Source organism: Brassica oleracea, chromosome C4 (assembly GCF_000695525.1).
Source record: "Brassica oleracea var. oleracea cultivar TO1000 chromosome C4, BOL, whole genome shotgun sequence".
Lineage (NCBI taxonomy): Eukaryota > Viridiplantae > Streptophyta > Magnoliopsida > Brassicales > Brassicaceae > Brassica > Brassica oleracea.
Genome location: NC_027751.1, coordinates 39,583,794 through 39,600,671, shown reverse-complemented (window position 1 = coordinate 39,600,671; position 16,878 = coordinate 39,583,794). Strand labels below are relative to the sequence as shown.

At 36.0% G+C, this 16,878-nt stretch overlaps 1 protein-coding gene and 1 pseudogene across 1 annotated transcript; one reads left to right on the top strand and one right to left on the bottom strand.

Moving 5' to 3' along the window:
• Window positions 1-201: 201 nt before the first annotated feature.
• Window positions 202-7,070, top strand: LOC106338868 (annotated as a pseudogene).
• A 1,603-nt stretch (window positions 7,071-8,673) lies between these two features.
• LOC106339585 (leucine aminopeptidase 1-like) lies at window positions 8,674-10,247 on the bottom strand. Its single transcript, XM_013778422.1, has 6 exons — window positions 10,069-10,247; window positions 9,848-9,997; window positions 9,565-9,735; window positions 9,254-9,485; window positions 9,046-9,172; window positions 8,674-8,970 (listed from the first exon to the last, which is right to left on the bottom strand). Exons 1-6 carry the CDS (start codon window positions 10,226-10,228, stop codon window positions 8,899-8,901), a joined length of 912 nt encoding a protein of 303 aa, XP_013633876.1. The 5' UTR covers window positions 10,229-10,247; the 3' UTR covers window positions 8,674-8,898.
• Window positions 10,248-16,878: the final 6,631 nt, after the last annotated feature.

Sequence of the window (16,878 nt, the reverse complement as noted above, 5' to 3'; positions counted from 1 at the left end):
AAAAGAATGATTAAGTTATAAACCAGCTTGTAAAGCACCAACGAAATTGATGACCAAGAGAGACACAGTCAAGTTGCTACAGAGTCTATACAAGATAGACCAATAAGTTCCAAAAGATAAGAATCCTCGGAAACAAAAGAGAAAGGTGCATAGAATGATAAAACAAATCCGAGGTCGAGGAAACCATCCCTGACATAGACAATGGCCGACCAATCTAAGGTACCATCCAATGGAGTTTGGGACGCAAAACTCCATAGTACTAATGGTCATGAAGGTAATAAGGTTGCAATCAATTATGTTATGTCTGGAATGTAATGGAACATAAAAAGAATGTCGACATAAGATGATATAAGGAAGCGCATAAAAGGTAGCACTTGAACATATGAATATAAGCGAGGACAATGAACCCACGTCAATATAATAGTGTACACTCATAGATCAGATTAGACTGAAAAGAAAACGTGGATTTAAATAATTTAAAGAAGAGAGGCGTATTTGGCCAATAAATAAAGACACCCTATGATTAAACCAGTGGAATATAGATGAGTCTTCTGAGAAGTAAAATCATGAGATAAAGAACATAATCACGTGGTCTAAGTTGTCCATGTTTCTACTTACAGCATTCAAGCATGGCTTGTTACACAAGGAATCTCACAGAGACCAGGAATAGAGACTGTGGCGGATGCTACTACATATTTCGAAATTGATAAAGTCTAGAAAAAAGAAAGAAATTAGATTAATGTATAAAGTATGTAGTAAGCATCATATGATCAACTGGATAAAGAAATATATTTAGCTCAAAGATGAGATAAGAAGTTCTCAAGAAAACAACATTGTATAAAGCTGAACAAAACTGTTTATGGACTGAAACAAAGCACCTGCATATAGTATGATAGACTAAGTAAATACTTAGTAAAAGAAGTTCTATAAGAACAATTCAAATCAGTCCATGTATCCTTATAAAGAAATTCGAATTCCTTGTGTTTATTTTATACTAACCAGCCCAAAGAGGGGTTATTTGGTTTTGTTGATTTGTTTTCAAACAGGTTATGCAATATCTTGTCAATCCATATCATTGCAGCAACAAAAGCACGTGGGACTGCAATACCTTGTAGTATAACGCGGAAAGCATAGCCATACAAGAGGCAAGCCGTGGCTGTGTGTGTCTTGAGATCCATGACTCAACAGACCAGCCCGTCATTATTACACGAAGACATACCAGCTCGACCTAATCACCTTTGGAGCTCCCGGTTGGATTATAAGCATACATTACCAAGCTCGGCATATGTGGACTATGAGAGTGTTTTGGTCGAGGTCCGGTCAGAACATGGGATGGTCGACGGCAAAGAAGCGTATCCTGCCCAAAGTTTCCTTCACCCACGCATTGCAAAGGCAGGAGAGGTACAAGTAATTCAAGTTCATTCAAATAACAATTCAGAAGATCTATTCATCAAGTGAGGTTCAAATCAGGGGGAGTAATACGTGTTGTACTCTTTTTCCTTCACCATGGTTTTGTCCCAATTGGGTTTTCCTGGTAAGGTTTTAATGAGGTAACATCCAAAGCGATTACAAGTTCTAATGGTTATAGCATCCAAGGGGGAGTGCTATAAATCATATTGTGGATGGCCCATAACCATAGCATCTTCCAAGACCATACTCGGCCCATACACATAGGCGGCTAAGTCTTTGGGATGTTTTTTTTTTCTCTTGTCTTAGTAGTTTTCCTAATCCTAGTTGATTTAGGTTTTGGATACTTTCCATATTTCTATATCTTGTAATCTTTATATAAAAGAACCATATGTTTTATGAATAAATATACAAACTATTCCCTTTAGTTTTATAACAGAGATATGACCAAAACTATCACGGACAATGAACACACAAACACATATATCTGAAGGGTGAGTTTGATTTTTATGGTTTTAGGGGTTTAACATAAATCTAAGGGTTATTCAAAGTTGGGTGTATTAATACCCGATTGGATCGGGTTCAAGACCCACAGGTCTTCAACTACAAGATCCAATGGGATAAAATGACATTATCAGTATCTGATCTGAACCGGTTTTTGGATCGGTTTCGATTTGAGTTTATGGGTCTCGGTAAAATATCCAGGCCTAACTTAACTTAAAAAATCACATATATATAAAGTTGTGACTTTTGTTCTAATAGGTAAGATCCTTCTATGTATTAAATAAGAAATTACTTAAGGAACTTTTGCTTATGCGTCGATTATTGGTGATGTTTTTTAAAATTGTTATTATTTGATTGGTCGATGATTTTTAATTTTGATTTATTTAAATTAGTTCTATAAATTAAAGATAAGTCTAGGACCAATAAATGTCACCTGCCAAATAAGCTAAAGAATATTACAAATAATAACTTATGGTAACTAATTTTTAAAATTATAGAAAGAATAATAATGTTTGATAAATTATTTTAATATTTATAAACTATATAATATAATGAACTAATTTTTTTTATAAAACTTAATATAATAATTATATATATTTTAAATAATGATTTATATTATATAATTATTAAAATCTTATAAATTCTACACATGCTTTATAAATCATTATTAACTTCTTTAAAGCAATTATCTTTCTATGTACTAAATGAGAAGTCCCTTAAGTGACTTTTGTTTATGTGTCCATCACTGATGAAATTTAAGAAATTGTTATAATTTGATTGGTCGATGATTTTAATTTTGATTGTATTATATGTGTTATTATTTAGAGAGATATAGAGATATTTAGCAAAAAAAAAAGTATGTAAGAAAATTAGGAAGACATAGTAATGCATGTTAAATGTGATAAAAAAGAAAGAAATTATAATGAGAGAAACAAGAAGAGAATGAAAAAAGACAAGTAAAAATTAGATGCATAATATGTGTTAAAGAAGTTAATGTAATAATTACATACTAGATTCTAACCCGCGCAAAAAGCGCGAGATTATTACTTTAAATGTTTTCTTAGATGGATTACATTTTTTTACTTTGAAGAGAACTTGTATGTGTTATACATGTATTCTCTTTTAAAAATGTCATTTTCGGTTTATTATATTTGGAGAGATTTATCCTCCCGGTCTTATATTTGTGAACATGAAATAAAGCTTTATTTTGAGAAGCCAAATATATTCATTTTCAGGGCTTGTCAAAAGTAATTTATTATAAAAAATGTAAAAACATATTTATCATAAAAATAAAATTATGTTCTAATAAATATTATAATATCGATTTAATATTATAATAATATAATGTATTGTATTTATTTCTAATATTTTTTATAAATAATATATATATATATATATATATTTCCTATAATTATATAATTAGATTAAAAATTATATAAATGTAACTGAATGATAATTTAACATAATGATTAATGTATTTAACATTTCATGTATCATTTCGAGTGGACATCAACTTAGTCAATTATGTAGGTTTCTTGAATGTAGAAAATATATAAAAACTGAAAAATTGTAATTAATATATAGAAAAAATAAAAAGATAAAATATATGTTTGTCTGTATCATTTAACTTAATATCACGTATGATAGTATTTTTACTGGATTGATTTGACTGTAATAGTTGATCTCATGTGTAGACAATTTTAGGAAAATGTATACAGTATATTAATTCTTCAACATTGCATATCTCAATGAGCAAACTTACTAAAAAATGAATAAAGTTTAAATCCAATTGGCAACTCAAATTAACAGCTACCATTCTTAACATACTTTTGTGCACACCAAAACGCTTTTAAAAAAAACTGGAATATCCCTACAATCTTGCAATTCTTATAATAATTCTACTTATTATTTATGCCTACAATATCTATTATTTGTAATTTGATTAATTTAGGAACGATTTTGATGCTGAAATATGGGCAAGATTAATAACAGATAATGATTGGCCAAATTAATAGAGTTTAGTATATTTATACTTAGATTGATAAAACTCAATTTGAATAGGTCCAAAACTTAATGACAAATTTTCTATAGTAGATAAAAATAGGACTCTATTTTAATAGAGTATATGTAATTCCACCGTCATTTTTTATTACTAAATATTTATCAGTTATTTTTTATTAAACTTATGAAAACTTTGCAATTTAGAATTACTTTGCATTAAAGTTAAAAATGTGATAGATAAGATAATACCATGATTATAAAATGTTTTAGAATAACTTTTTGTTCACCAAATCATAATTTATTAACTATTTGATCAAAATGATGTAAAAATAGATATTTTTAGGGACTTGGATTAATATAATTGAATTATCACTAAATCTCACGTTCCAAAAACACATAATGAAAATTTAGATTTCTAATTATTATTCAAAATTTATAGCATCGTATATATACAATATTTCTATTTCGTGAATAAATATCCATTAATATCTGAGAATTTTCTGTTTTTCGAACACTAATAAGTAATAACTGTGAATTCAGAAACAATCTTTTGGGAATGAAAGAGGATATTGCGAAAGAGGCAGTTAGTTAACAAGAAAGGCAATAAAATACTGGTTTATTTATATAGCTCCACACAAAAACGAGGGAAATACGAGTTTCTTAAAAAAGGAAGGTAAGACCCACTGGGACCACCCTTTAAAAAGTCCATAAAAAAAAAAGTTTGTGAGTCCTACGTAGGGATGGCAATCAAGGACCTGGATCGCGGGCCTGGCCCGTAAAGGCTTCCTGCGGAGCGGGATTGGGCCTCCATTTAGTAAGCCCGCAAAATTGTGGGCCTCGCAGGACGGGTTCGGGTCGAAAGCGGGATGGATCGAAAGCGGGATGGGCTTAACCTGCGGGATTTTGAAGGGCTGAACCCTAAGTCCCCATTTTTTTTTGCCTAAGACATTGAGAGAGAGAGAGAGAAGGCGATTCGACGTTATGTAGCTCCGGTGATGGTGGTTTCAGGGTCGATGATGCTTCCGGTCTCCCAAGTGCCTTCGATCTTCACCGGTGGATCTTCTTCGAGTCATCATAAGAAGTTTGAAAACTCACTTTCCACCGAAGAAGAAGATCTAGTTCTCGCCATGGGCTCTTCATAGTTTTGTCTATATGTATTTGTTCACATTATCATACATTTTGGAGTTTTAGGTTTCAATATATCTTTAACTGAATTCTATTATTCTTATTTGCAGAAGATGAAGTTGATGGTGAAGAAGAGATATGTCCATCTTTTTATCGCTTGTTGGTAATAAAGATGAAGAACAAGAAGTGTGATTGGTGTTTTCTTTTTATTTATTTTTGGGATTAGCATCTTTGATTTAGTGTTGGTTTTATTTAATTTTGGATCTAGAAAACTAAAGCATTTGTTATGAACTTATGAGTTATAATATTTGGATTCTGCAACTAAAGTATTGTTTATTTTTAAAATGTTTGGAGTCTAACAAAAGTAAATAAACTAGTGTTTTGATTCAACTAAAATCTTCAACTAACAAGGGTATTGCCTTATCCAGTTCAATCCTCGACTAAACTCACTTACTAATGCGTCATGAAACTGATAAAGCGTCTTGAATCATGTCTTGAAGCGTTCAGGTGCCATATGTCCGTTTGTAATTCTATGTCCCGCGGGCCGATCTGCAAAGGCCTACATGTTTTGTGGTACGGGTTTAGTCAGCCATTTTGAAGACCGCAGCCCGCGCGGGCCTGACCCGCCGTGACCCGCTCGAAGACGAGCCCGCTGCGGTACGGGACGGGACGGGACGGATCAACCTGTTTGACATTCCTAGTCCTACGAAAAGGAAAACCCCTAAATCCCATAAACATAATTATCCCCATTGATTTACTGGAAGAGATATTCCTTGGACTTCCACTGAAGTCCATCCTCATATTCAAAACCGTCTCAAAACACTGGAGATCAATCCTGGAGTCGAGGAGCTTCGCAGAGAGGCGAATGAAAGCTGAGAAGAAGAACCCGAAAATCCTGGCTGTAGGAGACCACCGATTCAAATTAGACGCATGGGAGATAGAGGTGGTCTGTTTACTTGCCGCTAAAAGACCCTCACTTACTTGTGAAGGTTTGGTTTGCCTCCCCGTACCAGGTTGCGTCAACGTTTTGAACCCTTCGACCGGAGAATACATCAGTTTCCCTTCCGGTATTGATCTAGTGACCAAGCGCTTTGATGGCATATTCTTTGTAGGTAAATCTTTTTTTTTTCAACGAAATATATGCATTGATGTCTTATAAATCACATATCTTTCACCGAAAGATCTACAATTGCAGCCCCATGGTGGAATATTTTCCCTGGATATTGGGCGATGGGATTTGGTAAGGACCAAGTTAATGGAAACTATAAAGTAGTGAGGATGTTCTTTGAACCTAAACTTTATTGTGAGATTCTTGATGTGAGCATTGGGGAATGGCGGATAGTGAATCCGCCTCCTTATCCTGTGGATCCAAGAAGGAAGTCCGTGTGTGTCAATGGATCCATCTACTGGTTAGAAATGCTGGACGGTGATACCATACTAGCTTTGGACCTTCATACCGAAAAGTTCTGTGACGTCCCAGTATCGCCAGAATCCTCGGACTTAGATCAACTAGTGAACTTTCAAAACAGTCTAGCCATAGCCACACCTGATACTATCCCTGTTTGGAATTTAGTGCTATGACCATAGATGCACAAGAAAAAACATCGAGCATGACTTACACCATAGATTTACGCCTCCGCGACCTTGAACCTTTTAACGTGTGGTTTAGGCCCGTGGCGGTTTGAAAGGAAGGAATTTTTTTCTTCTGTGACAATAAGAAGAGGTTGTTCAAGTATTATCCAAAGACAAACAAGCTCTCTTGCATCTCTTCAGACATTTGGGTTATATCTGATTTCGATGAAAATTTAGTATCACTTTGTCCTTCTTCTCTTGCAAGAACATCAGAGTACCTATCTGGATTTCACTATCAATACGATGTGCAAGATGATGTGCAGGACAATGTGAAGGGATCTTAGCTGATAGAAAAGTTTAAAAGGATCAAAATGCGAATCTCAAGTATTTTGATTACCACCGCTCTAGTGTCTGCCATACTTTTCCACTATTTTTCTGTTTCGTGTAAGTCTAGACATTAGTATTTATTATGGTTTTATTTTCTATCAACTCTCGGTGAATTCCTTAGTTAACTGTCGTGTTTTATATTCATACTAGGGGTATTCCGGTGCTACGCGCCGGGTTCATATATTTTGTTAATTAATAAGTTGGAAAACGTTTGTTTGATCTATTTGATATTTGATAGAGGTTAGTGGTAGTAGTATAGAAATGATACATTTTGTTGTGAGAAAGGATAGATTTTAGAACTTTGAAAAACAATTAGTTTCCAAAATTATTAGCAAAAGCCAAAAAGTAATCAATGAAACCGGGAATTAATACATAAGAAACCTCATATTAAATTGAAGTGATCGGGATATCATAGATTGCTTTCCCTACATACGGGACAGCTTATATTTCTACGAAACCGTTGATCAATGCATAGAAAATGGAAATTATGGCCGCAAGGAAGATAACATATGTTGTTTCCATGGTTTTAATTCCCGAAGCATACAATGCACGTATCACTTTCTTCTCCCACAGTTGTAAGCCTATTAGTTCCTTCAAGATCGGTGATGATAAGGTCGACATCTATTCTTGCAGATGCGTATGGTTTGTTGTCCGTGATGGTAACCGTTATTTGAAGATCAGAATTCATGTTGGTTGGGAATACATTCCTCACGTATTGGGCAGTGTGATGAATAAGCAATGCGGAGTCAAGGTGGTTAGTGTCATGGTATGATAACATGAATTCCAGGACCTCAGTTGTTCAGTCAGTTATATTACCTTGATGGTTGGTGATACATGGGAGTTGGAAATCAATGATGGATTGTTGTGTAGTGGGTCTATGGATGAATATCTGGATTGTTTTCCGCAGAAATGTGTTTGAATGTCTTGTTTGGTGTGAGAAATGATAAGAGAGTAGTGGTTCGTTATTCAATTTTGTGCTTGTGTGAGTATTGTTTGTTGTATTTAGGGTTACGGGGTCGTAGCTATGTCATATATAGGTTGAGGAATTTTTCTTTTTGTATCAGTTTGTTTTAAGGACCACTTACGTCGAGTAAATGGTTTTTGTTGAATTGACTGTTCTTTTTATTAATAATGTTTTTAAGGTCTTAAATACGATGTTGAAACTTATTAATAACTGAACCATTATTTAGTTGTGGTAAAGAATTCTTATGGTGTAAAATAGCATCGTTATGTGAACTTATAATTTAAAGTTTCATGGAGTTGCTAAAATTTAGAGTTAAGCGTAGCATATAATTTGGATTTTGTAATTTTCATTTAATAGACTATAGGATTTCGGAAAGTATTAGAATTTATATATATTGTATCTCCAGTTTCTTATCTATATGTATTGTATTCTTTTTTTTTGTAGTAAAACTACGGTGTTCTTTTGTATCGTGGAATGAGAAGTATTGTCTTTTTTTTTTTTTTTGGGCAAAGAGAAGTATTGCCTTTAATATATGAAGTTGGTGGTGTATTTTTACCTGAGTTTTATGGTGTTATGAGCCACTACTATAGATATTTCTGTGGCGTTAAATATATGTGTTTAGCTTTGTCTGACAAATAGGTTTAGTGGATATTTTAATTAAGAAAATATTGGATACATAGTTTATATCTATTTAAAATGAGATTATTAACTGATAAAATTTCAAATATATATGGATTAAATTGATTTATTTTAGGATTTTGGGAATACAAACAGGTTTCAATTAATGAACAAAATTAGATTTAATTATTCATGTTATCAGCAAGAGTTAGACGACTTTCAGCATCTGTGTTGTTGTTTTGTTGAGCTGAAAATACCATTACCAACAGTTAGCATCACCATAGGATAAACAGCGAAAGTCTCAAACCTGAATACATAAATCATTTGACATCACCATGTCTCATTCCAGTTCCACTAATCATATTCTCACAGACTGCAACGATGAAATGAACCTGGTTGTGGAACACCAGTTGGTTAGTTGTTAAGAAAGCTCTAGCTTCAAAAGAATGTGAATGGGAGAAGCTTACCTCAACACCAGGATGCTTAATCTCACCAATGGCTTTCGCAGCACAAAGAATAGCAGCTGAACCACCCATGTCAAATTTCATGAGATTAATAGAGGATCCAGGTCCAGCCTTAATGTTGTAGCCATCACTGTGAACACAAGACCCTCAATCAACAACCACTAAAACATCACCAATATAAAAACAGATGTGGAATGCTCTAAGTGATTACCTGTCAAAGGTCAATCCTTTTCCAATAAGTACATGTTTGGTTCTAACAGAGCCACTCGGAGGTCTATACACAAGGTGGATGAAGAAGGGAGGATTAGCCTTAGCCGAAGCAGAAGCAACAGCGAGATAAGAACCCATCTTCAACTCTCTGCACTGCTCCTCGTTCAAGATGTTTGCAGAGAACACATCACTGAATGTAGAAGCCACTTTTGATGCTTCATCAGAAATCACAGCTGAAACAACACAAAACCCATAGCAGATCAGGACAACCTCACTACATAAACAAAGCAATTGATATCCACAGATCCATACCGGGAGTGAGCACATTGGCAGGAGAGTTAATGAGCTCTCTCCCGAAAATGACGCCGTAAGATACATCTTCAGCATACTTGAGCTTGTTCTCTAGCTCAGGTCCGGTTCCAAATCCAACGATATCAACAGAGCTCAAAGATGGTTTCTTTGACTCAGATTTGTACCTACAATCTTCAAACAATCCAAGCACTATATACGCCTATTCACACCACAAGCAAACAATAAACCCCACAAATCAGACTCAAATTTGCATCAAATGAGTTTCCAAAGACTCAAAATTTACCTAACTCTAAAGCTGATACAGAGCTAAGCTTGGATTCATTATCATGAGAGGAGAGAGCAACAGCAACGCTGCTAGATTGTGAAGCCTTTGCAATTGTAGCAACAGCTTCACCAAGATCCTGAAAAGCCGCCGGGGATGAAGCGGACTTTCCTATACCGATCAAATTGATCAAATCGATCTGTTTCTACCCTAAATGGGAAGTCTAAGAACCGTTGACTGACCCGGTTTACCGGCGAAATCCTCTTCCGACGAGACCAAATCCAAGAGTCCACTCACGTGAGCATCGAGCTTGTTCAAGATCGGGTTCTCAAACTTTGAGGTTGCGTCTCTCGTCGAATCTTTCTCCGTCACACCGACGAGAGTAAGGAACCCTAATCCCATTAGGGTTTCTAAAGGGTCTGCATAAATTTGGGCTTAAATCAATAAAGCCCAGTTCAAAGCAAAGAATGATTAAACCCGGCCAAAAGAAAAATTCGAGAGTGCTTTAGTGGGCTGACACGTGTCGCGAGAAGCCCCACTCTCCGTGGTGACGACTCACCACGTGGCAGTAGCAGAAGGGAGAATACCCTACTTTATTATCATAGATAGATACTAACCCAATGCGCTGAAAGGAGAGGGACAAGGGCGGTCTTGCGTATGCTATTATGGTTTGTGATTCACAAGGCACACAAAACAACCGTAAGGCAAAGAATCAAAGATTTGGAGACAAGATAAGACAGAGATCTATCATCATACAAACATCTACTGAATTCGAAAATAGAACAGAACTAATACTGTTTCGGAAATTGCCAAGTTTCATTACACATAAAAAATAATCAGATTTGTAAATTCTCCAGGAGACGAACAACTTTGGCTCTAGCTTTCTTTGCTTTGGCTTTATCTCTCTTCGCTTTGAGTTTAGCACCAAACTTGTCGTTCCAAGCTTTGCTCGGCACCATCCTCTTCAAAAGCCAAGGTCGACTTCTCACGAAGTTTTTATGCCAAACTCGAACCAACCGATTCTCAGAAAACCATGATGGCGAAGCTCCGACACAAACTCTGAGAAATTCTTGCCAAACTCTACAGATTTGGGCAGAATCCTTGTGCAAAACCGGGGGACATCCCAAACGATGAAACTGTTGTTGCTGTTGTTTGTCCACGAGATGATTGCATCCAACGAGTGATCATTAACATTCTCATACAGCTCCATGAAGAACGAATACGACCCCGTTGCTGATCTGTGAGCCATCCTTAACCCTAATGGAAATCAGAAGATAGAGAGAGAATCTTTATTTATAGCTGAGGGAGATTTCAGGAGTTTATTCTCAGACGCTCCTGGGACCTTTGAAAAGCTCTGACTTCTCCCATCATTAAAATATAATTTGTTTTCTATTTTTTTTAAATACAAAAACGTGTTAAATACATCTATAACCCTAACTAAATCAGATAATTACATAATCCAACCACCCAAACCCGACCCACCCAAACACATACGGGTATAACCCAGTTCATAAACTTAAACGATGCGTTTCAGTTTCTTCTCTCTTCTCTCTCTTTTTTTCGTGTTCTCCCCCCTTTCCTTTTGATTCCCAGAAACGACGACAAAGAGACTCCTTCTTGTTTTCTCTCCAACAAAAACCCTAAATCGAAACTCGTCGTTTCTTCTCCTTTCTTCTTCTTCCTCTGTTTTAATCAAGACTCTCAAATCGACATTCTTCATCTTTGTAAGTAATTTCTTAACCTTGATTTCGTTTTGTTTGATATTTATGTCAGATAAAAATTAGGGGAAATTGGAGATAAATTTGATTGAATGAATGGTTTTGAGATTACATAAAGTAATTATTCTGGATTGTGCATGAATGTGCGTTGTTTGTGTTATTTTATTTTTGGATGTTCAGAGGAAGGAGGAGATAATGGCAGGCAAGCATGGAAGAAAAAAACCGACTCAGAAGAAAAGTGAAAACTCCATAAGAGCCCGAGAAAACGTTGCTCCTATTGTAGAAGAGCATGTGGAAGAGCAATCTGACGGGAACAATAGTGATGATCTATCTCCTGATCTGTGTCAACCCTCTGAGGTATAATATTCTTTTGGTTTTACTAGAAAAGGAGAAAAAAAAATCATGGTGAAATTTTATTGATGTTGCTATTGCATATAAAGTAATTGAGTTGTTCTGATTAACATCTTGTACAGGAAATTAAAGGTCGGAAAAGAAAGAATCCATCAAGTATATCCAGTGGAGTCTCCACTAGAACTAGAGCTAGAAAGGCGGTCTCAGATGGGAATGAGCCGGTTGGAGAAGATGTAGTCCATGAAGAGAGTACTCGAGTGAGAGAAAAGACTGCAGTTTCGCTCTCACTTGATTCTGAAAGTGAAGACATGTCTGCTGTATCATCTAAGGTAATTTTTTTGCAATTTACACTAATCATTGTTTGTGAGAAAGTATAATAGTTTTAGTAGTAATGAATGACTAATATATATATATATATATATATATTATGATTGCAGGCAAGGCAACCACCACAGCCCCTTGAATTTTATTTCAAGAGCACAGAGTTTACGAAGACTTGCATGATTCAAACCAAGTGCTCTGTGAAGGACACATTCGACGTGATTAAGAAGCTTAAGGAGGAGGTTAAATGGTTCACAAGCCATCCTCAGTTTCGTCATTTCTTCCACATGCCTTCTGAAAAATACTTGAAGCTCCAAGCAATGTGGATGTTACTGATGCGCACCATTCGTACTGAAGAAGAAGGAGATGTTGCATGGTTTGGCGTGAATGGTGTGACCATCCGCTATTCTATGAGGGAGCATGCCCTCATCTCTGGCTTAGACTGCCATGAGTATCCGAGGAAATATTTGAAGCTCGGGGGTACTAAGTTTGTGGATTATTACTTTGGTGGATTAAAGAAGATCACCATAACAGATGTGGAGCAGAAGTTGTTGTCTATGAAGACGGCATGTAATGATAGATTGAAGATGGCTGTTTTGTTCTTCCTTGGTCGGGTTATCAGAGGACATGCAAAGGATACCGGACCAGTAGACCCGTTCATCTTAAGGGTTGTGGAAGATTTGGAAGCTTGCAAAACATTTCCTTGGGGTCGTCTAACATTTGAGGATGCAGTAAAGAACATCAAGCATATGATGGAGCTTTTGAAGGGTGAAGTGCACCCGGCATGCGGCTTTCCTGGATTTGTAATTCTGTTACAGGTAAAGCATACAATTTAGTAAAATATTAGTTGTTTTATAACCGGAGATCTGATAATGTGACAATATTTGGGTAGGTTTTGGCTTTTGAGTGTATTCCTAAGCTGGGAAAAAGATTTAGACTCTCTGCAGACAGTCCCTGTGAAGATTGTCCTAGGATGTGCAAGAGCCGGTTTACCAAGAGTAGCATGAAGGGTTATCCTTTAGAAGATATATATGCTGCTTTTGGAAAAACAAAGGTATATGTATATATACTTTTTAGTAGAAACTAGAAGAATATAAACTGATCTTACTGATTGTTTTTTATTTCAGGTTATTAACAGTGTGCTGGTTCCAACTCTGGGTGAGGAAACTTTGTTGGCTTGCATCATTGATGAGGAGCCAGAGTATAATCCCGAGGGTAGCGCAAGTGATACATGGAACTACTGGTTAGTTGTGAAGGAGAAGAAAATTTGGTGGAAAGAACTTTATGAGCAAGATACTGGTGCACGAGTGTTTACAAAGCAGAAAGACAAAGAAAAGGTGACGTTTGTAGGAGGTTCATCTTCTAATTCTGGTTTGGAGTCGAGTTTAAATGGTCTGGAAGAGAGGATTTGGCGTTTATGGATAAAGGATTTTCTGGTCTTTTGTCATCGGTGGAGACAAAGTTGGAAGTTATGGACTGGAGGATGAGTGAACTTGAAAGGAACCAGCGACTGTTGAGAAAGAGGGCTAAGAAAATAGAAGTTAGGTTAACTTCTATTGAGAGCAAGGAAAATGAGGCTGAGGAGAACAATTATGGTGAAGATATGGATTTTGGACAGTGGGATAATATGGATTGTGGTAAACCTGAAGGGTTGGATAAAATGGCTGCTGAGGAAGATTATGATAGAGCTAAAGGAAAGGATAAAGACACTGGTGAGGAAGAAAATGAAGAGAGCACGACAGATAAAAAAGAAGAAGCTGAGCAAGAGACTGAGCAAGAGGCTGAGGAAGAGCAAAAGGCTGAGGAAGAGCAAGGGAAAGAGGTCCAAGAGAAGCAGCAGCCGCGTGAAGATGGTGAGAAAAAGGCTGAGGAAGAGCAAGAGAAGCGGGTCCAAGATAGTGAGAAAGAAGGTGAGAAAGAACCCAAGGAAACTCCTACACCACTACGTGGTAGGACTAAGGCAGCAGCCGCAAGGAAACTAGTTCATTCATCACCAGAGAAATTTTTCCAGTTTGCTAGACCCAGTGAGGAAGAGGAACTCGCAAGGTTGAAGGAGAGATGTGCAGTGCAAGCTGAAAAATTGTGGAGGGAAATTGAGGAGGAGGAAGAAATTCTGGAGAGTCCCGATAAGGAAGAAGTAGAAAAGCCACAAGAAAATACTGAAAAAAGTGATGAGAATCCTGTGGAGAGTCCCGCTGAGGAAGAAGTAGAAAAGACACAAGAAAATGCTGAGGAATTGGTAGCAGAACCTGAAAAAACAGTGGAAAAGGTGGAAAAAACCACCGAAGAAGAAGCCACGCATGTGATATACACTGAAGAAGAAAAGCAAAGCTGGTACATGGTCGTTTACAAAGGCAGTGAGGAGGAAAGTCCGACCAAGGAAGCAGCCACACCTGCAAAAAATAAAGCTAAAGCTGAGAAAAAGAAAGTTGATGGTGCACCTAAGAAGAGAGGCAGGCCGAAGAAGACTGCTGCTACATTGATGCCATATACGCCGCTGCCGGAGAAGAGAAAAGGTGAACCATCATGGTGGGTGCAGTCTCCTTTCACTGAGGGAAAGACTGATGAGCTAGAAGTGCCAAAGAAGAAGCTTAAAACGAAGGCCTAAAATGTTTATGTTATGTATGTATTACTCAAGTTAGGATGTTATGTTTCTGCCTAAAATGCTTTTCTTGAACTTGTTAGGATGTTATGTTTCTGCTTTTGGATTTTATGTTATGTTTCTGGTTGTGGTATGTTTTTGGAAAATAGGTGTGGTAACTCGAAATTACAGGGGAAATTCTGCTCAAAAATTTGGAAAAATACTTCAAAATTTTTGGAAAAATACTCCAATTGACTAAATAATTAAAAACTATTTACATGTAAAATGCAAGCCACATGTAAAACGTGCATGGATAAAAAGTGCACATATAAAACGTGCAGCTGTCATATATTTTGATATTATATTTTGATTACACTTAGTAATTCTTGGTAATCTTCAAGGACTTAGTAATACTACCTTACACATCGTTATTTTTGAGAAATTTTACGTTTATCTAGTAAAACCATGAGAAAATGTGCTTTTTAGTAGTAAAACCGATGCTTTTGCACTATGCTTATCATTAAACGAGAAATTTTCATCAAATATTTGCCAGGAATACTTATTTTTTTAGATTTTCCTTACTATGGCCTAACCATTCACACACTAACAATAAAAGTTAAGAGAGGTTTTTGGAAAACTGAAAAGGTTTTTCTTAAACTGTTGAAATAATCATTAAAATAGTCTTAATATATATTTACTAAGTAACTAGTCTACGATATTAATAATAATCATGAAAATATATTGGTTTTATATACTAAAAATAAATATTGATACTAATACATACGTAGTCCAAATAACATTTAGTAATACTAGTAACCATAGTAGTCCGAATAACACATAATAAAACCAGTAATTCTAGTAGTCCAAATAACACATAGTTATATCAGTAATCCTAGTAATCCAAATAACACATACTAAAACCAGTAATTCTAGTAGTCTAAATAACACATAGTTATATCAGTAATCCTAGTAATCCAAATAACACATACTAAAACCAGTAATTCTAGTAGTCTAAATAACACATAGTTATATCAGTAATCCTAGTAATCCAAATAACACATACTAAAACCAGTAATTCTAGTAGTCTAAATAACACATAGTTATATCAGTAATCCTAGTAATCCAAATAACACATACTAAAACCAGTAATTCTAGTAGTCTAAATAACACATAGTTATATCAGTAATCCTAGTAATCCAAATAACACATACTAAAACCAGTAATTCTAGTAGTCTAAATAACACATAGTTATATCAGTAATCCTAGTAATCCAAATAACACATACTAAAACCAGTAATTCTAGTAGTCTAAATAACACATAGTTATATCAGTAATCCTAGTAGTCTAAATAACACAATCAAACACCTGAACCCGAAGCACTTCCACATTCAAAATATGCTGCCATACCTTCTCCTCTGGCTCTGCCCGTGCCTCTGGCTCTCCCTCTGCCACTCCCTTTGCCTCTTTTTCCTCTTCCACGAGATTCTCCTGCTGATGGAAACCTTGTTTGTTGTAGTCTTCCTTTCTTGACATCATAATCCGGAGGAAGTACTTTCAGTGCTCTAACTTCTTCTGGTATAACCCAATCAGACATATGAGGAACAAGATATATTGTCCTGTGATAAGCCAAAGCCCATAGCTCAACCCAATAATACTTACGACAATACTCAGATAAATGGAGTTCCCTTCCCGTTTTATCAGTCATGAATGTGGCAGCAGCTACAGCATGAACACATGGGTATTTGTCTTTATCAAATTGCTCACACCTGCAAGTCAACATAGCCATATCAACGGTATAACCTTCACATCACTACCTTTCACACTGTACTCAAGATGGAAACTGTTTAACTCATCAACCTCAAGAAACCCTCCATCAACACATCTTTTGGACATTTCCGTTTCCACAATAGGCACAAGCTTTAGTGTAGGTGGTATCTCAGCTGCCTCTTTCCTATGTTTGTTAAACCATTCAGCCATTTTTGCAATGATGACATCAAACATTGGTAGCAAGGTGAACTTTCTTGCTTCCTTAACTACACCATTAAAAGATTCCACTGAATTGGTGGTGTCAACATTGTACC